This window comes from Euprymna scolopes, chromosome 15 (genome assembly GCF_053919585.1).
Source record: "Euprymna scolopes isolate OS-2025 chromosome 15, ASM5391958v1, whole genome shotgun sequence".
Taxonomy (NCBI): Eukaryota; Metazoa; Mollusca; class Cephalopoda; order Sepiida; family Sepiolidae; genus Euprymna; species Euprymna scolopes.
This window is the reverse complement of record NC_136496.1, coordinates 123,393,572-123,418,167: the sequence shown is the minus strand read 5'-3', so window position 1 is coordinate 123,418,167 and position 24,596 is coordinate 123,393,572. Positions and strand designations below refer to the sequence as shown.

Genomic DNA, 24,596 nt, shown 5'->3' with positions numbered 1-24,596 from the left:
GGTCCTTTCTTTGACCCCCGACCCCCTAATTCCCAGTGGACTACCTTTCTGGCTCAATAATGCTTGTCTTTATATTCTTTTCGGGCGAATTCGTTGCTTTCGTTTTAATATGGTTTTACTGAAAAACTAAAAAAGTCACTACTTCTGTGGCCAAAAGCCATTCGAGGATAAGGGTTATAAGATTTTTTTTTTAATTGGAAATTACTTCAGACAAGGTATGAAGCAACTTTCTGCGATGGGTGAAAAAAATTACAACTTCAAGGGAAAATAATAGTCAACGATAAGTTTTGATTGATTCCGACCTAGAAAACTGCAAATTTTTCCCCTTTGTCAGACATGTCGCTCATGGAATGTGAGGAGTAAATGGCGAAATAAGGGAAGCAAAAGTTAAAGTTGCCGAAAGGAAAGTCCACATTTTACTCTCTTTAAAATAATTTCATCACATATCACGGGCGTATATATATATATATATATATATATATATATATATATATATATATATATATATATATATATATATATATATGAGTAAATGGTAATTTGCTTGAAGCATTGCTGGTAAAGGACTATATGGAAGTTTTAAAAGCCAAAAGCAATGCGCAAAGGACCGGAATCATGAGAGTAAAGAAAAGAAAAACAAACAAATAGACAGGTATGTTTGAGTAGAGAAATGTCTAACTGTTTATATAGGTGAGGAATGATAGATGAATAAACAGTTAGACATTTCGTTACTCAAACATACCCGTCTATTTGTTTGTTTTTCTTTTCTTTGCTCTCATGATTCCGGTCCTTTCCGCATTGCTTTTAAAACTTCCATATATATATATATATATATATATATATATATATATATATATATATATATATATATATATATATAATTTCTTGTTCTGATTAGTTACCAATTACTAAAGCCCCAAAGTCATTCGAGGATCAGGGTGAATGAAATTGCCCTTTCGATGATGATCAATACTATGAGAGGATTAGAAACAATGTACAAAATATAATTACTTAAGAGGATAACTCAACAAGTATTTAACATTGGACTGAAATCGACCATCTTGTAGTCAACTGGGAGTCAGACCAATGATATGATGCTCCACAAATGAAAAGTTATTGGAAAGAAACTTTGCAGAAGTTTGGTTTGGTTTTAGGGTTATAGTCAAGATTGTCTACAAACGCAAACGAGCTGGTAGTAACAAGCAAGATGAGATCCTTTTGATTAACGATTACTTTCCTTTCAGATAACGTAAAAATCTCCCCCTTTTCCCATTATAAAATGACTTTCTTGTCCGCTTAACCATGTCTAATTTTTCAGCCAATCGGACAACAGAGACTAGAAATAAAAAAAAGTAAATAATCTTGACTATAACAGCGTTTAGGTACACAGTGGAAGACAGGTAATGTCTTGGTAGTGGTTGTAGATAGACAATACGGACTTCTGTAAAGTTTTTCTTACGAGCTTCAAAAATTAATATAAATTCGGATATGGCTTCGAAACAGGCAGTTATACAAGCAAGTTTAATTGTTATGGACTCCCATTTCTTGTAATAAATAATTTTACCAATAATTCTTCATAGGTTTTGGTTTCGGTTTCGATTATAGCTGATACACCCAAGTCATATTGATATATTTTTTTACTTTTGAAATCGCAACTTTATAATATATACAAATCGATAGAACATTAACTCTTTAATAATATATACGAAATCTGAAGAATTAAAATATCGCATTTAAGCGAATTTACGACCAGGCTACGCTGGGCGTCCCTGCTAGCTTAGATAAATACTTTTGCAGTTTTAACAAAAGAGCTGCAATAATATCTCCATTCACATCTACAGAATGCCAACATTAATATATTACATATGAATGGGCCCCTAGTGGAATTCTCACAGGTCTCGCTAGTATATATATATATATATATATATATATATATATATATATATATATATATATATATATATATTATATATATATATATATATATATATATATTTTAGACACACACACACACACACACACACACATATATATATATATATACGCATGCATTGAATCAAAAAAGTGAAACTGCATAACTTGCTCCAATATTATATTTTAAGTTGCTTCAGTTTATGTCTCTTCATTACATGTTTGCATTTTATTGCCTCCAATATTAACAAATGTTAACAATTTCTGTAGAATTTGACCTATACTACAATTTATGATTTGTTGGTAAAATAGGCCTCCTCACAAAACGTTTTTTTTTTTTTTCTTGAATTATAATAGCATCTCGGAATAATGCTTTTTCAATATGATGTGTACAAAGTTGACAGAGAAAAGAAAAATATTTCAATTGACAGTTTTATAAACAAAAATATCGTATTTTGCAGGGAGGTGGGGGGGGGCTAAAACCGTCATTTTTCGTTTCATTGGCCCATCTTCCCATAAATTGTTCATCATAATCTATAAATCTTTTGACCATTATTCCCGAGCAGCTTTTGGCCTTCATAAGCGATGATTTATTAAGAAAGAAGTTGTTACACTAAAACCACCTGTGGAATTCGTGTGTGAATAGATTGTAACAATTGTTTTCATGAATGGTGTTACGTGACAATCATTCATTTAAATTAATGAATGAAAAATCTCTTTATTATTTTCATTGTATTCACTTTGACTCTTTATTCATTCATTTACTCTGCGAATTGGTGCTCGTAAACCGCGCGTTTCTTGAATGACATAAACTTTTAGAGTTGTAAAAACATGGCAAAAACAAACCCCAACAAACAAACAAAAAAGAAAACAACCAAAAAAACAACCAAAAAAGCAAAGCAAAATGATAGTCATTAAACATAATGATAGTTATTTTCCAGCAGCTTTACCTTCTACCTTTATTGGACGAGAGTGTTTTTTATAATATATCTGAGTTCAGATTTTAGCAGTGAATGAGGAACGAAATAAACATCTCTGAAAAGCAACACGAGTTTCGAAATTCCACGTAGATGCACTTGCTTCATCTAGCCACACTGATGAATCGGAGATTGTATTTACATTTTCAGTTTTTTTTACAAGTCGAATATGTAAATACAACACATCGAATTTTTTTTTCAGGTACTTATTCAGATTGGCACTCATAGCGATAAACAAAAATGAAGAGAAACTTTTATGTTTTACCTACTTGTCTCGGACTGAAGATTGTATATTCCAAAAATCACAAAAATTGATCAAGTATTTTTTTAATTATGAACAACACACTTCCCATTATTTACCGATATATGACAGACAAGGCCATATTTATTTAAAAAAACATAAGAAGGGGAGGTAATCACGTGCATTGGTGTTGTCTGCCCTTGGCTACCGATTCGTTGATTACATTTTTTTTTATCCTTCTCGAAACAGTTAAGTTTGATTTCCTTGGATTAAAAATATGTTTCATCAAATTACCTGATTTTTGGAATTTTTCATCTTCGTCCCGTGACTGGTACGTACACCATGCAGATATTTCTGCATTTTCTTTAATTTTAAATGTCGCCACAAGTGCCAATCTGAATAAGCACACTTTTTCACTACATCCTTGGATTATATTATATTATATTATATTATATTATATATCATATTATAATATATTATATTATATCATATTATAACATATTATAATATATTGTGTTGTATTATATTATAATATATCATATTATAATATATTATATTATAATATATTATAATATATTATATTATATATATATATATATACATTATATTATAATAGATAGAACGATATATAAACTTATGTAAATCTTAGAAAGAGTACACGCAAATCAATCAGCATTTCGACCGTAACACTTTACGTTGGGTCACTAAGGAAACGTGTTAATGTCAAATCACTACAAGTACTTACACAAAATATGCTCTGATGCGCTCTGATAAACTCTGTGTACTTGTATCCCTCCCAATGTAGAAAAAAATTCTAATCTGATAACTTCTTCCTTGAACTGCTTGTTTTTGGAATTCCCTTCCTGGTTTCTGTTTTCCTAACCGCACAAACATGTAAAAATGTAATGTTAACAAACATCTTACTGCCAGCTCTCCACCAAGACTTTTCGTCACCCAATAAAGCATGACTTATTACAGTTGTTCCTTACGTATCAGTGTCAATATATCTTGCTTGAAATGAATGAACGTATATATCTATAATATAAAGCTGAACGTCTGTGTGTGTCTGGTCACGAATAGGCTCCTATATGGTTGACTATTATAGAAAACTGATCACATATAATGATAGAAGATGTATTGAGACACATGCATGGGTATGTTTGATCTGGCATAATGATGATTCATTAAAATTGTGAGGTCTGCTTACGCGCCTGGTCCACAAAGTATGGAAATAAAAAATGTAAAAATTAAAAAAAAAAACGTTTACAAATATTTTCGATATAGATGTACATAATAATACTTTGATAAGCATGTTTTAACTTAATTAGGGATGGTATAATAAAATTGTGGGGTCTGCCTTTGCGCCTCGCCTCCATAGAATGGAAATAGGCACAAACTTTAATAAAGACTTTTCATATCTATCTGCGTAAGTATACTTTGATAATTATGTTTCAGTTTGAGGAAATATGGTATAATAAAATTATGGGGTGTTCGTTCGCGCCTGATCTCCATAGAATGGAAATAAGTTTAACAAGGTTTTTTAATATAGATCCACAGAATATTGTGATAAGTGTTTCAATGTGAACAGGTATGGTATAATAAATTATGGGGTTATCTATTTTATTTTTACTTTCATCATATTTTGCTTTGGTTTTGATACCCCCAAATTCGAAGCTATCTCTTTACAACCCTTCCTTTTCATAACCTATCATACTTTCATAAATCAAAGTCCATTTTCTGTAGGCTGTTTTTGAACCCAGTCAACGACGGGTACTTTTGCTAGTATATATATATATACACACACACACGCACACACACACACACACACACACACACACACACACACACACACACACACACACACACACACACACATATATATGTATACATATATTATATTATATATATATATATATTATATTATATATATATTATATTATATTATATATTATATATATTATATATATATTATATTATATATATTATATATTATATATATTATATATTATATATATTATATATTATATATATTATATATATTATATAGATATATGTTACATATATATAATATATATTATATATATAATATATATTATATGTATATATACTTTCTATTTGTTTTCACATAAGCAGTAATATGTTGCTATACAGTTCTGAGCATGTTTCGGTCAACTAGTTACTAGTGACTAGACATCTCTTCAGCCGATACAGCTTATACGAAAGCAGATTGCAAACTTTGCCTTCGTATGTATTTCCTGAAGAGGTCTCTAGTCATTAGTAACTAGTTAACCGAAACATGCTCATGACTGTGTAGCAACATATCAGTGCTTATGTAAAAATGATTAGAAAGTACACCTTGCTCTACCATGGTATTGGGCACTCTTGTATTAACCTCATTGAACTTCATTGGTTACTTTAACTTTGGAAAATAATTACCTCGGATTATAATATATATATATATATATATATATATATATATATATATATATATATATATATATATATATATATATAGCTATGAGAGTTAGGGAGCAGAGAGTAAGTGCAATTCTATAAGGGGAGACTTATCGGGATAGTAGAAAGCTCAACAAATTTCATTGGAGCTTATATAGGAAACAATATAATTGAAAAATGAAGTAAAAAACAAACAAATTATATATTGGTGAATGTAGAATGGTTCATTTATTTAATAAAGGTATACAAACATTTAGTTGCGGGCTAGGGGGGACTCTTTATACTATATCTATATCCCCTCTATCCCCCAACTTAATGTTTGTGTACCTTTATTTAATAGACAAGTCTATATTCACCAATATATAGTTTTTCTGACTTCATTTTCCACTCTGATTATTTTCTTAATTATCGCACGAAGCCACTAAAAGTTTTAGAATGGATTGATATAATAGACAATCGTCAGATGTATCTTCCATTATTGTTTAGTTCCCTTTTTTATGAAATTTACAACTTTGACAAAATTTCCAGTAGTTTCCGCCATTTTTCATAACAGTTGCAAATCACGTTTGCGTTATCGCAACAGCGACTTACCTTGGATTTTTCGTTAAAAACGACCATTCTCTAAGAATTACTTGGCCAAAAAGCACCCCTAAGATTCCAATACTCTCTCCACTCTTCCAGTGGAAGTTTGTTTGGTGCTTTTCCTTCTCAGTCTTTATCTCCTCTTGACTCTTCACAAAAACGGTATTACTTTTGGCTGATATTATTATTATTATTATTATTATTATTATTATTATTATTATTATTATTATTATTATTTCGGTTAGCTTTCGCAAATCTTTTTAAATATGATGATGGCGATGACCATCATCATCATATTTGAAAAGATGGAAATCGTTCCAGACAAGGCATGAAGCCATTTGATGTAAGGAGCTAAAAAGTTACTATTTCAAGGTCAAAAACTTGTAAATGTTAGATGGAATAGATTCTGACTCAGAAAACAGTCTCCCTCTTTGCCAGAAGCATCGTTTTTGGAATGTGAGAACTAAAGGACAAAATAAGGGAAGCGAGAGTTACGCGTCTGCTGAAAGTAAACCGAAGATTATTTATAAATGTAACTGGGTTATAGGTTAACAGATGGATATGAAATGCAAGGCTTTGTTTTATTGGTTTTGAACGGATCAAAAGGGACAAATCAAACAGGAGAATACTGGTTGCAGTCTTGTGATCATGTCGACATTTCGACATTAGTTGTCATTACACAGTTTCAATGAATAATATTATCATTTAAAAACACTTTCATGATTAGCTAATCATTCTAGCGATTAACTTCGTAGCAACGTAATATTGAACCAGTGTTTTTTCTCTTTTTCTCGTAAGTTTCACACGAAAAACAAATCATTATGACTTGATCGCTACGAGATAATTTTTTACTATGACGTGTGGTCAACAGTGATTTTGATTATTTAACCACCACGAAATTCTTGCACGGATCATGATCAATGATTGCTCACTGGCCATAACAAGTCGTGTTTACTGGAGTTACAACAGCTCTCACAAGATCTCCTGCAGTTTCCGCGACTTTCGATAACAGTTGGAAATCACTTTTGCGTTATCGCAACAGTGGCTTACCTTTGGTTTTTAGTGTGTGACGACCATTCTCTAGGATTTAGTTAACCAAAAGGCCTCCCTAATGTTCCAGTACTCTATTTAGTCTTACAGTGGACGTGTGTTTGGTGTTTTTCCTATTCGGTCTTTACCCTTCCGCCCCCTCCGCCCCTTCATAAAAAGAGCATTAGCTTTGGCTGATATATTATTATTATTATTATTATTATTATTATTATTATTATTATTATTATTATTATCAATATTATTATTATTAATATTATTATTATTAATAATATTAATAATAATAATAATAATAATATTATTATTATTACTATTAATATTATTATTATTATTATTATTAATATTATTATTTTTATTGCATTTTCACCTCCAAACAAGGCGCAGTTCCACTTTGATGTAGGGAGATACTATCTGGGACATAATTTGTAGGGATACTATGCAGGGAGTTGGGCAGCAAGATGTCTGTTCACATTACACTAGAACTTCTGCATGTCAGTACAGTCGGGGAAGCAGGAACCCGGAAGGGAATTCCAAAGTTTAGCAGTCCTAGGGAAGAAACCATTAGAGTAGGAGGCTTTCTGGCATCTGTGGATCTCTACTGTGTGGGGGTGGGATTTTGCTGCTTGTCGGGTTTGATGGCGAGAGTATTTACGTCGAAGGGTTACAAAGGTGTGTGGCTCGTCAGAGCACCTACCATTAACATACTTGTAAAATAGGCAGAGAGATGCAATATTTCAGAGGTTGAAGCCTCTTTTAAAAAATGATGATGATGATCACCACCACCACCACCACCACCACCACCACCACCACCACCACCATCATCATCATCATCATCATCATCATCATCATCATCATCATCATCATCATCATCATCATCGAAGAATATAACTTTTTCCCCCTGGAGTAGAAATTGAGGAACGAACATCCATGGAACCGAACGAGAGGCTGACACGTATACATTACGCCTTCGACGTGCTTCTTGCGTATTCTATACTTTTAAGAGAGAAGGCATTCTTCAACTTGGATTTAATATAGATTTTGCAATAGAAAAAAAAATGGCGTTTTATTCCCCTTGTGTCCGCAAAAGTTCGTATTTACCGAGATGAATTACTTATTGATATTTTGTAAATGTGCTTTTGCACAGGAAAAAAAACAAAAAAAAAAAAACAACAACAAATAAATAAACAAACAAACGTAAAAAAAAAAAGACGAAAACGTGCCTTCACTACTTTCCTGAATTGCTAGTGGTTGGTTATTATTTCATAGTTTAAGAATAACGAAATCTATTTTAAGAGTTTCTTCGAGACAAAAGTAACTTCATAGCAGCCCCTCGCTTGTAACAGTTCTCGCAACTTCCTCTGCCCAACAAATAATACATAGCATTGAATAAAACGAAACATATTGTCATGGAACTGACTAGCGGAACCCATGGAAATTCCACAGTGATTTCTACAACAAGCTGTATAATTTACTGTTAATATATTTTTTATAATTATAAATGTCTGCCAGGGTTAAACTATATACCTACAAAAGTGAGAATGTGTGTGTGTGTGTGTGTGTGTGTGTGTGTGTGTGTGTGTGTGTTAGGACACTTCTCAACCTATATACTAAACGAATTTTTGATCTACAGACTTGAAATTTGGTATATAGCGTATTCAGAAATGTGGACAACTTAATCAGTTTTCATCCGGAAAAACGGGCTGCTACGGGGGTAAATATTGAAAAATTGGTACGTGAGGGGCATCGGATTTTTATATGTTTGTCAACTGTTTCATGAATGCGCATGCGCGGCTGTGAAATATGTCAGCTTCTTTATGTTAAGAATAAGTAGGTTTGAAAACACTTTTTAAAGATCGTGTCAGGTTGGTCTAATAGTTACGTATTTGACTCATTGCCTTTAGGTTTTGGTTTCGATCTCAGCTCGATTATTTTTTGTTTTTTTTTACTTACAAGGAGTGAACTATTTAGAAAAAAAAACATAATACGCACATAATCTCCGTTTCTGTATGAATTAAGGTATAATATTTATGTGTATTTTATGACCGGGCAACACTGGGCTGCCTGCTAGTAATATTAAAAAGAAATACTCTTTTTTTCTGTAAAATAATTGCCTTTGTCAAATAAATACTCTTTAAAAACTAAATAAACCGAATATGTCTCTTCTTAAAAACAAATAGTAATTTTATTTGAAAGCGAGAAATGTATTCATACTGTGCAAAATCATTGTCAGCTAAATATTCTTCAAACCAAAAAAATGAAGTTGATTTGACAGGACGACTTAATTTAATTTGCGGACAATTCATTTTGAAATAAGTCTGGTTGGATTTTTCTTTTAACTTTAGTGACATCAGATCAATAACCATATTTGTTGATCAGACGATCTCATTTTTTTTTATGTGTGTGTGTGTGTGTGTGTGTGTGTGTGTGTGTGTGTGTGTGTTAAAGGTGATCACGTACGTACAAATATGGAACGCATTCTTGTTGTTATTATTATTACTATTATTATTATTATGAAAATAATAATAATAATAATAATAATAATAATAATAATAATAATAATAATAATGACAACAGCTAAAATTTTAAGGAAAACTCTCGAATGCGAAATTCAATCTGCATGCGTAACACACCGGTCATATAGAAAATGCAACAGATGCAATACAAAAAATGCAACCAACAAACCTAAAACTGTAAAATTGTAAGTCCCCCCCCGTCCCCCAAAAAATGGTACTGCCCGCATTGCTGGCACCACCCCAAATAGTCAAAGAGGGTGGAAATGCGAAAGAGTGAAAACACTAACCAAATCTCCACTGGATAGATGCGAAAGAGACTGGAACTGTGGGAAGGCTTATTGTCACTCAGATTCCAGTAAATACCAATTGTAAAGTCATTGGTAAGCGAGTCTTGCTATAAAGTACATTCCGTTGCCAAGGTTGTCAAAAGAGGTGAAGAGTACTGATAATCTAGGGAGATTTGTTGTCCTCCAGAATCCAGGGAATACCATCGATTGTTATCAGTGAGCAATATCTGATGAAGACTTGTGTAAGAATTCCTAGTGAGTCAGATAATAAGTTGGATAACTTCCGTGCAAATGAAAAGTTATGTCATAGGCCACGTTAAATGGAGCCATTTGTACAAATATATTAAAGAATAACATCAAATGTTACTGTGAGGGAAGGAGACAGAAAGTCATTCTTTGATGAAATGAAAGTCATTCCTGTTCACTAACCCTAATTATGAATTGTTTGACGCCTTCATATTTAGGTAAATAAATTGTACAAGAGTTAAGTCTAATAATTAAAAAAAAAAGCCAATTATAAAGTATAAGCTCATTATTCGCATTTTTATACTGTGTCGTAGAAAATGAGTTTATAGTTAAAGTTGCTTTTGCTACGGGGCAACGTCAGATATCTCTCTTATAGTAAACCTGAGACTCTTCGTAATGTTTTCGTTATGTACCAGCGCAACTGGGTATGGATACGTGTTTTCTGTTTTCTTTCTTTTTCTGTTATCTGTTTTCTGTTATCAGTAAACATCAAAGACGAAATACCACCAAGACGCGGAGAATACGAAAGTGCAAAGATAGCGAATAAATTAGCGCTACTTGTGCAGTTTAATAGCGAGGAAAGGGATGACTAAAATAGTCGTAATGAATTATGTACATATGTCATCTATTTGCTGGAACTTTTACCAAAGCTATTCGGATGATAGGCAATTTTGTTAACCACCTATTTAAGGAGTACCTCTAGCCTTGTGCTAAACTGCCCCTTTCTCTATACCTCCCCCTCTCTCTTTCTTTCTCTTTTACTTTTGTGCTAAACTGACTTTTCATTTTTAGGTTTTTGGTTCACGGAATATCAAGCGCAATTTTACATTCTTTAGAAATCATTTTTCGAAACGTGTTAACCTTATGTTTGATGCGCTATTAGATTTCATTTCGTTAATAGTTCAGCGGACTAAGTTTTGGAATGAGGTGCCGTCAGTGTTGATAACACCAGTGCCAAAACTTGATGGTCTTATTCCCTATCGCAGTCTATTTTACACACACACACACACACACACACACACACACACACACACACACACACACACACACACACACACACACACACACGTATGCACATGAATGTATATATTTGAACATATATATGTTTCTATATATATTTGCATATATGTTTATGTTTGTTTATATATATGTTTCTATATATTTACACGCATATATATGAATGTGTGGGCATATATATATATATATATATATATATATATATATATATATATATTACATGAAGGTCACCACTTATCAAGGCCCAGAAGCCACTCGGGGATAAGGGTTATTGCGTGTACAATAATCAATCAGAATCCTAGTAATCGTTAGTATTGGAGATTTGATAAAATGTCTTACTTAAGGGGGCGGTTCATCAGGAATTTGTTTACGTTGGACTTGATGACATCCAAGTTACATATATATATATATATATATATATATATATATATATATATATATATATATATATATATATATATATAATTATTTTTTATCATAACAATTAAATACCTACAGACACTAGTGTTTCATCCTTTCGGGAATCTTCAGTACAGGGTGTCACGATTAATACCAGTCGAACGATTTGAACCCCGCAACACGAGACATCTCTGGCTCGATTAGCGGAGACCTAATCCATTCGGCTACCATTAACCGCGTGAAATAACGTTGAATTTAAACATCTTAATTTTAAATGTTCTTACGTCAGTCAGACAGTGATCTAATCGTTATACGATGATCTATGCATAAGAGCTAAATTGACCGACTTCAATTCAACTGAAAGTGCTCAACGATAAGAAACGAATTTCTTAAAGGGGCTGTCATAATTATTTTTACTATAATAATAATAATTATATATATATATATATATATATATATATATATATATATATATATATATATATATATATAATGGGGTAACAAAATGAAAAAAATAATTGCAATTCTCTCCCAAATTTCGGATTTTGTAATCATGCCCATATGCCTTAATATTCTTTTAGAATTGATAAGGAGTTTTTCTTCTGATGAATTAATGGCGGAATTAAATCCAGAATTGACATAATAATTACATGAATAATTGTACGCTACAAAACAGGTGGTGTCAAGAATTGAGCATGCCAACGTACTTAAAAAAAAATAAACAGTAAGATGGTCAACATCTTGGAATTTTGAATATAGATTTTTTGTCATTTATTTTGTCTATGCTCTGTAGTTACATCGAGCTTCATGAATTAAAGGATTGAATAAACATATTTCTCCGTGTGTGTGTTGGTGTGTGTGTGTGTGTGTGTGTGTGTGTGAGAGAGAGAGAGAGAGAGAGATATGGAAAGAATCAACGAATCTTGCAGGTTAATTTTTAGAACTTAAATATTATTCTATACTTTATTTTCGGTTCGCCATTGTCCAATTCTTTCTTTCAATACAACTTTTCTACCACATTTATCTTTCTTTATGCCGTTCTGGACATAATTTTTAGTTTCAAATTCAATACCACATTCGTCTGTTCCGTCTCCCTAGCAAGTTTTACCCTAAATTGTATTTGTATCTTTTTACGACCGACTTTTTCCTGATTTGTTGATTATTATTATTATTATTATTATTATTATTATTATTATTATTATTATTATTATTATTATTATTATTATTATTATTATTATTATTATTTTAATTTGTACGACTACACAATATATCTATTGTTCTCTTTTACTTTATGAAAAAGTGTCTTTTAGGGCCATTCAATAGTCAGCTTCCTTTTCTCCGTCGAATTTATTTTCCTCCTCTTTATTCTTTCTTTCTCTTATTCCCCCCCCCTTCCACCTTGCCCATTCCTCTTCCTCTCGACCCTCCTACACGCCATCATTATCACGAGTATTCCAGCAAGCTTTAGATGCCAGTCTCATGAAACCCTGTCCGCGAACTTCCTGTTACCAGCAATCCGTGTATGCGAGGAGAAAGGATATACGACTAACCCCGTCGATCTGCTTCCTGTAACACACTTAACCGCTTCAGTTTTTTTTTCTGCTCAGTTTCCTGCGCCCCCACCGGCAGGATAAATTTGCCATTTCCGGACCACATATTTTTGTTTGATGGCGAAGAAAATTGTGGAGGTGGGGGGGATAACGAATATAGCAATCTTTCATGAGAAAAGGGGGAGGAAAAAAGGCGGAAAATTAAGGAATTCTAGCGTTTTACCAGAACTGCCCCCCTCTTGTATGTTTTTGCTTCTAAATGTGTGCGTGTTTGTAGGTTGGCGTGTCTATATATATATATATATATATAGGTGTGTATATGTGTATGTAGGTGTGTATATGTATATATACTTATGTGTATTTATGTGTATGTATATATATTTATGCACATGTATATGAAGGTATACATATGTATATATTAATAAAGGTATATGTATGTATATATATATATGAAGGTATATGTATTCATATTTATATGAAGGTATATGTATGCATATGTATATAAAAGTATATATACGCATATGTATATAAAGATATATGCATATGTGTATAAAGGTATATATGTATATCTATATAAAGGTATGTATGTATATGTATACATAGATATTTGTATAAATAATATATATATATATATATATATGTATATAAATGTGTATATGTGTATATTAATATATGTGTATATGTGTATATTAATATATGTATATATTGTATATGTGTATATATATATGTATATATGTGTACATTTATATGTATATGTGTACATATATGTGTATATATGTATATGTGTATATATATGTACATATATATGTATATATGTGTATATGCGTCTATATATGTATATATGTGTGTATATGCATGTATATGTATGTATAAATATGTATGTACATTTATTTATGTAAATGTGTTTGTGTACATATTAGAAAAATGAGGAACATTTAAAGAGAAAATTAAGAAAAGTTTTTTTTCTTAATTTTCTCTTTAACCTTTCCGTATTAAAATTATAAATAACTTTTATTCCTCATCTTTCAGTTTAATTTTATTGTTTGCTCCTCTTAACAGTGTTGAGCCTTTTTTATCTTGATAAGTTTTGTTAAAGATTTACTCTTTGATAACATATATATATATATATATATATATATATATATATATATATATATATATAAAAATACCTACATGTGTGTGTGTGTCTGTATGTGTACGCCCTATATAAACCGCCCCCCCAAATATATTTTCATTCATGCAGGTTTGATATTACAGAGCCAATTCTCTGTTGAATATTATAAAACTACTTCATTTACTCACATAAATTAATATACGAAAGTATAAATTTATGCGTAAAATTTAAGTATTTACTTCAACAGTGCTCAATACGTAGGTAGAGCTAGTTAGTAAGTTAGAAAATATATATGGCGATTAAAAATATTATACAGGGTGCCCCCCAAAAACGGGCCCCAACTCTAATTAGGCCCCGTTTCTTAGTGTTTTGTCCGAATGAAATGAAACTTTGGGCATAACTAGTTTATTATATTCAAAACATCACATCAAAACACTAGGGTGTTTGGCCTTTTTTCTCCGTTGACTGTAAAATGCTTAGAAAAACAATTGAATGTCCCCTGTTTTTTTTTGGGGGGGGGTCACCCTGTATATATAGTCCTGATTTAAAAGTTAAAAAAAGAAATGACTTCGATGTTATAAGCTAGAATCGCAATCAAAGCATTTAGTGCTTCAACCGCGTCCGCTATAGTTTGAACTAACCCGACAGATAGATTAGAAAGATTTTAAATGCAACCACATCTAGCTAATGATTGAATCTGCACATGTGTAAAACCAATAAAAATATGTCAGCAAGTGGAAATGAACATTTTGCATTTCAGATGGCCGACATATTTCTGTACGTGTTATTCATCAATACAAACAACGATTCTACTCATTTTAAATGACCTTGGGTGTATGATTACTATTTCCTGTTAGGTTCAGTGTTATGTGACCAGTAGATTAAAAGTTTATCGGTTAAATAATTTTGCACAGACACACACATACATCGACTGTTTTATTATATAGAAGAAGAAAGGAGATGTATGTGCGTGTATATAAATTTCTATGTCTCTCTTTATACTTCTCTACTTCTCTATCTTTCTTTCTATCCATCTCTCTCTCCGCTTCCCCTTCTCTCTCTATATATATCTATATATCTATAAAAGTGAATGTGTCTGTGTGTATGTGTGTGTGTGTGTACATTTCCCTACGCAATAACTTTGCCAATTTTTAGTCTACAGACTCGAAATTTGATATACAGGTTACTGAGATTTTGGAAAATCTATGTGATGTTTTCGGCCAGAAATCTGGCTGCTAACGGGTCAAAGTTCAACGATGTGATCTTTGAGAACTCTACCAAACTCCTCCGAGAATTTTGGGTCTAAACACTTGAAATTTTAGATATAGGTTCCTTGGACATGGATCTAACTTAATAACTTGATTTGAGCCCAAAACAATAAATGTTAAGAGGTTATAATAGGGGTCAAATTTAAAAAAATTGACCGTTTTTTTTTTGTGCTCAGCATAAACCTCCAAACACCCAGGAAACGCAGTAAGTTATCAATAATCAAGTGGTTCCTTCTGTGTATAATATTTGATTTTATTTTGAGTTTCGTGCGACCGCTTTTTTCATAGCAAGTACTCGACTAAACTCCAACCTATGGTACCTCCTTGCCAAACTTTCAGAAAAACACTCAATTAGTTACAACCACTATATATGATTTGCCTTAATCTAAACGCAAATTTCATGAACAAGGCTTCTTTCCCTCAACTGTCCGACTTTGAAACACCATTCTTCTGGCCTGTTTTCTGGTTGAATACAACATGATGGCCTTCAAATCTAATGTAAACAAATTCTCGTAAATAATCAAATTCTACCCAATTTACACCATTAACGATTACTACACTATCAACTGACTTTCATCAATTCTTATCCGCGAGTTGCCTTCGGGCATTGATAAGCGGCGACTCCTAAGGAAAAAAACAAAACAAAAAAAAACATAAATATAACATAAATAATTCATTTAAGATTATCTTCACTTTTTTCACGTTTAATTTAATAAAACAGAGGAGAATATTACTTTTATTCGCCCAATTTATTTTATAGATTTTTACAGCATTATTTTCATTTGAATTGTGGCGTGTTCAGTTATATACAAATCACGATCAATTACAAGTATAAATAAATACTATATTTGTGTTTTTTACCTTTTATTTTATTTTAATTTTTTTTGCGTACATGCTTGCTTTTTTTTTGTTTTTGTTTTTTGTCTGACATGTGCGCCGCATTTTAAAATCTTTATTCACATTTTCTGTTAATAATTTTTCCTATAAATTTATGTTTTTCAGATGAAGCCCGTGCCCACGACTGTGGAGTATTGGTCCACTGCCTGGCTGGTATTAGCAGATCTGTCACCGTTACGGTCGCTTACCTCATGCAAAAGGTGCCTATGACATTGAACGAGGCGTACGATCGCGTGAAAAAGTGCAAGCCAAACATTTCTCCAAACATCAATTTTATGGGACAATTATTGGACTTTGAGAAGACTTTGTTCTTTGAAAAAGACAAACACCTTTCATCGGACAGAAGAATATCGGCAGAGGAAAGCATAGAAACGGTGGACAAAGCTAACTCCATCCAAGAAACGTCGTCGCCCGACGAGAAACTCAAAGAACAATCTGATTCAGTCGACAGCACACACTATCGAGTAGAAATGAAAACGTCCTGAAATTTGTTGCACAAAAAACAAAACAAAAACAAAACAAAATATGAAGATACTTTAAACACATACATAAATACAATGTTTAAAACGAAAGAAAAACAAGACAAAACAAAAAGCAAGCTATAAACCACGAAGAGAGTATCTAGTTATAAATGACCAATGACGATATTTCGACTGGACAAGGAGACAGCTAGAAATAAAAAAAGCACATCGGTAACCATCTTGCTTAACGGTGTAACATTCAGGGCGCCATTTTGTTTCATATTTGTGGTTGCTCTCATCTCAAACAAGCTTGTGAATAAGTTGACCAAAGAAATGAGCTGAACTTATCCCTACTCATTTTATTTTTCAATATACCATAAAAAAAACATTTTTTATGATGAAGTTTTCATATCTGTTCATAAAACTCTCGCGAATGAAACATCTTGTAAAAAAAATTCCTATACATTAAAGATGTACATATATCTATCTCTTTTTCTACACACACACGCACACACACACACGTTTATATATATAAATATAATCTACTTATAGATATAGATATATAATCTTTTTTCAAAGAAACTGTTCATCTTTACATAAATGTATAGCAATTTTTTGTGTGTATGTGTATTTATACGGCCTGTTATTATGCATCTGAATGTATCTATCTACCATATATGCATATATATATATATATATATATATATATATATATATATATATATATATATATATATATATCATTTTTGTACTTTTTTTTCACAAGTCTGTTAACTGCATTTGCCGATATATTGAATACATAAACTTTTCGGCTCATACAGTATACCGACCATCGAAAACCATTATTAATTTATTATTTTTGCTGATTTTTTTTTTAATTCCATGGTTTACTAACTCCTCTCATTATGAGTCACGAGTTTATGACTACTGTTTGCACAAGACTATTTCTTTGATGTGGCACACATTTTTGAAAAAAAAAAAAAGAAAACATTCAAAATAGTGTCCCATTTTGGTAGACATTTTCCCTCATTCGATTATAAATTGTTGGAGACATTTCTATGAACACCACTGCTGTGATTATCCGTTTCAATTTGGATTCGTAAGACAAACAAACAAACCAACCAACAAACAAACAAACCCAGTGATCATTCAAGCCTCAAAATAGAAATGTCTTCGGTTATCAAAACTCATTATTGTTGAAATCTGTTGCACTGCCAATAACGTTGCCTAAACATATATCGATATTGTTCTCTGTTTCCTCTGCCCTCTTTTTTACGTTTAATTATTTATATCCCCAGTTTCTTTCCAAAACAGACCCGTCCATTTTTAATATGTCCCCCAATGCTCGCTAGAGCTTCCGGAAAAAAAAAGAGAAATAGACGCCCCTTGTTCTTCTTCTTCTTCTTCTTCTTCTTCTTCTTCTTCTTCTTCTTCTTCTTCTTCTTCTTCTTTATTCTATTTTTCTTCTTTATTCTATTTTTCTTCTCTTTCTCCTTTCTCTCTCCTTGCACTCTTTTCACTCCCCTTCTTTATCCTCCCTTTTCCTTCTCCTTCTATCGTCTGCTCTTTTCTTCTTTGTCTCGTAACAATTTCGATGTATTCGAGATACGCAACTAAAAGTGGTTGCCCATTATCCACATGCTGTAGCAGGGAAAATGTCTTTCGTCATCGTTCCATGATCCAACTTTGGGTGATATGTCAATTTCAATCCATAGTGCAACTCTACTGCAAATCATTATGAACATACTCAACACCAAATTCAAAATGTTTTGTTATCCACATCCAATTATAACAGTAAATTCATTGAAAACAGGAACATACAACAAAACGGACACGATTTTCTTTATGCCAACATTTTCGCAATAATAATACAACACTATGTTGACAAAAATAAATAAAAGATGATTTACTTAGATAAATACACGAAAATAAAATGCTTAAAAATTATTACTATGCATTAAAATTATACGGAACGTATTTATAATCAGTAAAACGTTTCTTATAATCACTTAAACGTGTTTACACACGTTTATATAGTTTCAGTTTGCATTTTAGAGACTCAAGAGACAACGGGTATCCCTAGTAAGGGTCTCTGCACGTGTAATCGTGAAATAACGGCTAAACAATCCCTACCCACGCTTTTCCTGAGTCAGCAACTAGTGGCTAGGAGTAATTCAGGACGACTGTGAACAATACCGATATAAGCTTGCCAAACTTTGACAAAAATCACTCGACTATCTATAACCACTATATGTGATTCCCCTCACTCTATTTGTGCATAAATCTAAACGCAGATTCCATGAACAAAGCTTATTTCCCAGAACTGCCTGCTTGTGGAACACTGTTCCGCTGGCCTGCTTCTCGGTTGAATACAACGTGGCAGTCTTCAAATTCAATGTAAACAAATTCTTGTTAAGCCGTCCCCATAAATAATCAAATTCTACCAAATTTACACCATTAACGATTACTACACTACCATCTTACATTCATTAGCCCTTATCCTCGAGTGGCCTCCAGGCCTTGATAAATGATGGCTCCCAAGTAAAACAAAGTGGAGAGCGTATACAACACTTGGTATTCTCAGATAATCACCTATTTTAGTAGTGACCAGGCTCAACGTCGGTTATCTAAAGGAGCCGGTGTGTCAACGTGATTTTGCTGTATTTATTATAGACATTTAGAAAATGTGAACCCAATAATATAGACATTATTCTCATATCCAATCTTTTGCAAATGATGAACTTTATAAAATCTCATCTCATAGTAAATATGTATTTCGGAGATGTTTCGTTTCGATAAATTGTGCGAAATTTATAATTGGATTATTTATTTCGATTATTTCGTTAGATATTTAATTGAATTGGAAATTTAATTGGATTAATTAATTTAATATATTAGTTGGATTATTTAATTGCAAGTTATAAAATTAATAAAATTTTATGTTATTGGTATTATACATTTTAGAGATGTATTGCTTCGATAGTGACAAAAAAATTGAAAGACATTTGATTGGATTATTTAATTATATTGAAAATTAATTAGACATTTAATTGGATAATTAACTGAATTAATTAATTGAATATTTAATCGTATCATTTAATTGAATGATCTAATCGGATTACTTAATTGGCTATTTAATTGGATGGTTGTTGACAATATCATCGAAATTGGTCATGGCGAATGAATAATTTTTTTGGTTTGTATTCGAATCATGGATTTAGTATTCTTGATTTGAGAGCAATCCACCAAAAAAGAAAGAAAATGTACATTTTTTTAAATGAAAAAAAAAGAAAACAAAATTTATTTCTACATAAAGACGAATGCGTTAGTTGGAATTATTTTTTTTTATATAATTTCATCCCACATTTACTCAAAGAAGTAAAAATTAAACACATTAAGGCCAGTATTATTCCACTTGTCTACAGGCCCATCCCACTCCCCTCACTCTCACATTCTCTCTTTTTCTCTGTTGGTATACACCTGTTTTCAATAATGCGCAACACTGACGTAGTTATTAGCAGAGCGGGTATATATATATATATATATATATATATATATATATATATATATATATATATATATATATATATATATATATATATATATATATATATATGTGTGTGAGAGAGAGAGAGAGAGAGAGAGAGAGAGAGAGTGATAAGTTTCCAGTTTTCACGATCTCTTTAGAGCGAATGTGTTTGCTCTGACGCGGTCGCAGATACCGAAACGTTAACTTACCCGTGTAAACCCCAGTCCCCCCCCCTCTCTCTCTCTCTCTCTCATTCTCTTTGTCCCTCCTTCTCTCTCTGTCTATATATATATATATATATATATATATATATATATTTCCTATAAATTTACACCAAAAAGTGTGTTCAAAGCTCTATAGTTTTCTTAGATCGTTCGAAAGAAGAAAATGTAATGATTTAGTAAATGTTCGACATCTACTTTACCCGTACAATTTCAAAATGTGTGTCTTCAAATGGGCAGAAACAGTTGTATGAATAAAGATGTTTCCTCTTGTTAATATATTACATTCGGAACGTTTATAAAATGTCTCCCTCTTTTTTTTTCATTTCCGATGATGTAGATATATTGTCAAAGAGTATTCCTCAACTTAAATACCAGCTTCGCATTTAAAACCTTTTGTCAAGGTTAACTCTCCCTACACTCCTAATCATAACACTAGCAACTCTCATATATATATATATATATATATATATATATATATATATATATATATATATATTTATATATATATATATATATATATATATATATATATATATATGAATTCATTTTGAGATCTTCGCATGATTCAGTATTTGTAAAGTCTTCCATCTCATGCGTCATCAAACAGCAGGTATTTTCCAACGCTAAGGTTTTGCATTTAAACTATCCTAAGATTTCTGAAAAGAACTCTGAAACCCGATTAGTAAAAGAGCGACAGTGCCTTCATCAAATTCTTGCCGTTATTAATAGAAACAGTTGTGTTTTTAAGGCCTTCAATATTTAAATGAATGTACGAGAGATGAGTGCAAATTTAATCGATATATTGCATTAAGACTAGAAACCGATAAAAATAAAGTGACACTTATGTGAACCAGGATTGCAGAGTCGATTTAAGATTTAACATTTAAAAAAATCCATCCCCGATTCCTGGAATTCCCAAATATTTGACCTTTATTTTGGAGTTTTTCAATATTCAGTAATAATTGGGGTCAGTTAAAAACAAACTCTGAATCCGAGAATTATTGCGAGTCTTAATCCGACTCCAAGGATTCCAAAATATCTGACTCTGACTCCGACTCCTTATATTAAAGTCTTCCAATATGATTTTTTTTTCTGTAATCAAAAATTCTGACTCCTAGTATTTTTATTTTAAGTCCGACACTGACTCCAATTTCTTCCAAACCGCCTTGACTCTGCAAACCTGATGCGAACAGGAATCTATATTTAAATAAATGCTTAATTACGCGCTCAACAGTTCAAAATTACCATTGTATAAAAGACGTTTAAAGTAATGGCAACAAATAAATCTGCCGTGTTGTATCTCGTGATCTGCTTCTACTAGTTTTAAGAATTGTACGAAACGAATGACTCCCACGAAACGATTAAGCTGAGATAAAATATGGCTGACGAGCGATACGAAGGATCACATTCAGCAATTTTTTTTGCCTGTGAAACCTTTGCGATCACGAAACGATCAAAACTTCTGTGAACTCTCTCTCTCTCTCTCTCTCTCTCTCTCTCTCACACACACACACACACACACACACACACACACACACACACACACACACACACACACGTGTATCAAAATATGTATATCTATATGTACATACATATATATGCACTGCATAATCACGTTGACACACGGATTCTCGTAAGATCACTGAAGTTAAGCACCGTTGAGCCTGGCTAGTATCAGATGGATGACCATTTGGGATTTCTAGGCGCTGTATGTGCTCTCCGCTTATCTCGGCATTGTTTGTAGTCATTCTAAACCTACACTTGGCTCTGGTATGGAACAACGCCGACTTAGGAGAGGTGTGGTTCGAGATTGCGCAACACTTTCCACAACAATTCCACGCCCAGGCACCCTTACAGCGGGTATCCATAGTTTGTCAAGACTGAATGAAGCTACCACGTATATATGCATACATATGCACATATATAGGATGTCTCAAATATGTATAGATGTACTCATACATAAAATGGCGATTAACTTTTATTTATTTGTTGAATTTATGAACATAGAGTGGAATGGAATAGCTTTGAATACAAAAGGGCAATATAATTGAAGAATCATGTTTGCAAATGTCCAACCTGATGACCATTATTGTTAAGACCACTCTGATAACATTTAAAGTTTGATTACATCATTTTGACGCATCCTATATATGTGTGTATGCATATAATATAATATACAACATTCTAACCAATAGCATAAGTAATAAACATTATCTTAACTCACTGTCAGGTTAGTAAATTCTATGCATAAATTAACATTAACCAATTATAGAATTCCAGCTAAATTTGAATTTTAAAGAAAACTGTTCTCATCGCTTCTTTAAAGTCAAACATTATAGCGTTTTTATCTTTTTTATCGTTACTGGGTATGTATGCGCGCGCGTGTGTATATGTCTGCACTGGATAGAGTCGGGGTGGGTAGGGAGCTTGCATTTTTGACAAATAAACTCGTTATATTTGCCTTCATTTCTCTCTATATCATGTTCTTGGACCCTTTTTTACTTTTGTTTTTATTGGTCATTTTATTTATACTCGATTGGTAAATTCGAATCATCCATGTTAAAAAAACAGTAATCTTGTAGCATTGTTAAGATACCATGAATTTGTAACACGTATATATATATATATAATATATATATATATATATAATAACTTTTACAAAACGCAATAAAATTTAATTTTCTACCGATTTGTATAGTTTTAAAATGTTGAACCTGATTGCAAGATTTATCTCTGAAAATCAAAATGGTGTCGATTTTTTTGGAGTCACTCGCTTATTTCAGGCTTAAAATTGGTAAACAAATTGACTGACTCATCATACCACTACCCATAAGTCCAAAGCTTTCTTTTCAGACTTAGGATTAGTGGTAAGGTGTCATTATCATAATTTTTTTGTACTATTTCTCAAGGAACGAGTCACCAACAAAAAGAAAGAGCCAATCAACTACTTTGAATTTCGTGTTAAGAAAACGATAGTTTTAAGCCGAAACCTTATATGTAAATTAAAACTACTTTAAAATAGTTCCAAAATTTTAAGACTGTACAGGTCGGAAGAAAATAAATTTTATTGCGTTTGGTAATGTTATTTGTTGTATATTTTAAATTAATTTTTTGGTGGTTAACCATACGGCAAGATTACCAAGAAAACAATACGATTTATTTTTTTTTAATATAAAATATTCAAGGTGCTGTATTCTTAGTTTGTTGTTTTCTAAAGATGCTATTCAAAAACTGTTGATAAAAAATAAACGTTTTTTCTTTTTCTCTTCATATACAACCGAACCCAGAACCAAACTGCCATTAAACCATTTTTGTGGAATCATAGTTTTGGGGGTTTTTAATGAGGAAAACAAACAAACAAACAAACAAAAAATCTGTTGTCTGTTGTTTAAACTTGTTAAGACAACATTTGGGTAAAATTTCAAATGCAATGCCTTCACAATTATTTTAATGTGTACCTCGTATGCGGATTTGTAAATATTGTACAGTTGTCAAAAATCCATAAAGAGACAATACATATATATATATATATGTGTATGTATATGTATATGTATATATATATATATATATATATATATATATATATATATATATATATATATATATATATATATATATATATATAAAATATATATTTTGTTAAATTTGTGTTTGTGTTTTTATTTATTTATATTTCTTTCCTCATGCATTTTATGTTTAATTCCTATGACATACAAAAGGTATTTTATTTCTCTCCCAGAGAGAGAGAGAGAGAGAGAGAGAGAGAGAGAGAGAGAGAGAGAGAGAGAGAGATGTGACACAAGGATCGGAAAGAGGAATTGAAAAGTCAGTGCTGCTGAAGAGGGGCACTCTAATTCTGCAAAAGATGCTTGGTCAGAC

The 24,596-nt window shown here is 31.9% G+C and overlaps 1 protein-coding gene and 1 long non-coding RNA gene across 2 annotated transcripts in view; one reads left to right on the top strand and one right to left on the bottom strand.

Annotated features, from left to right (window-relative positions):
• Window positions 1-22,304, top strand: part of LOC145294104 (dual specificity protein phosphatase 6-like) — a 43,619-nt gene extending 21,315 nt beyond the window's left edge. Inside the window, exon 3 of the mRNA XM_080141177.1 lies at window positions 16,609-22,304. Coding sequence (XP_079997303.1) covers window positions 16,609-16,988 — 380 coding nt within the window. The 3' untranslated portion in view covers window positions 16,989-22,304. The remainder of the gene's footprint in view (window positions 1-16,608) is intronic.
• On the bottom strand, window positions 22,192-23,355 carry LOC145294105 (uncharacterized). Its single transcript, XR_013869821.1, has 2 exons — window positions 22,907-23,355; window positions 22,192-22,861 (listed from the first exon to the last, which is right to left on the bottom strand). It is a non-coding gene; the product is annotated as an uncharacterized LOC145294105 (long non-coding RNA).
• Between the last annotated feature and the right edge of the window lie 1,241 nt (window positions 23,356-24,596).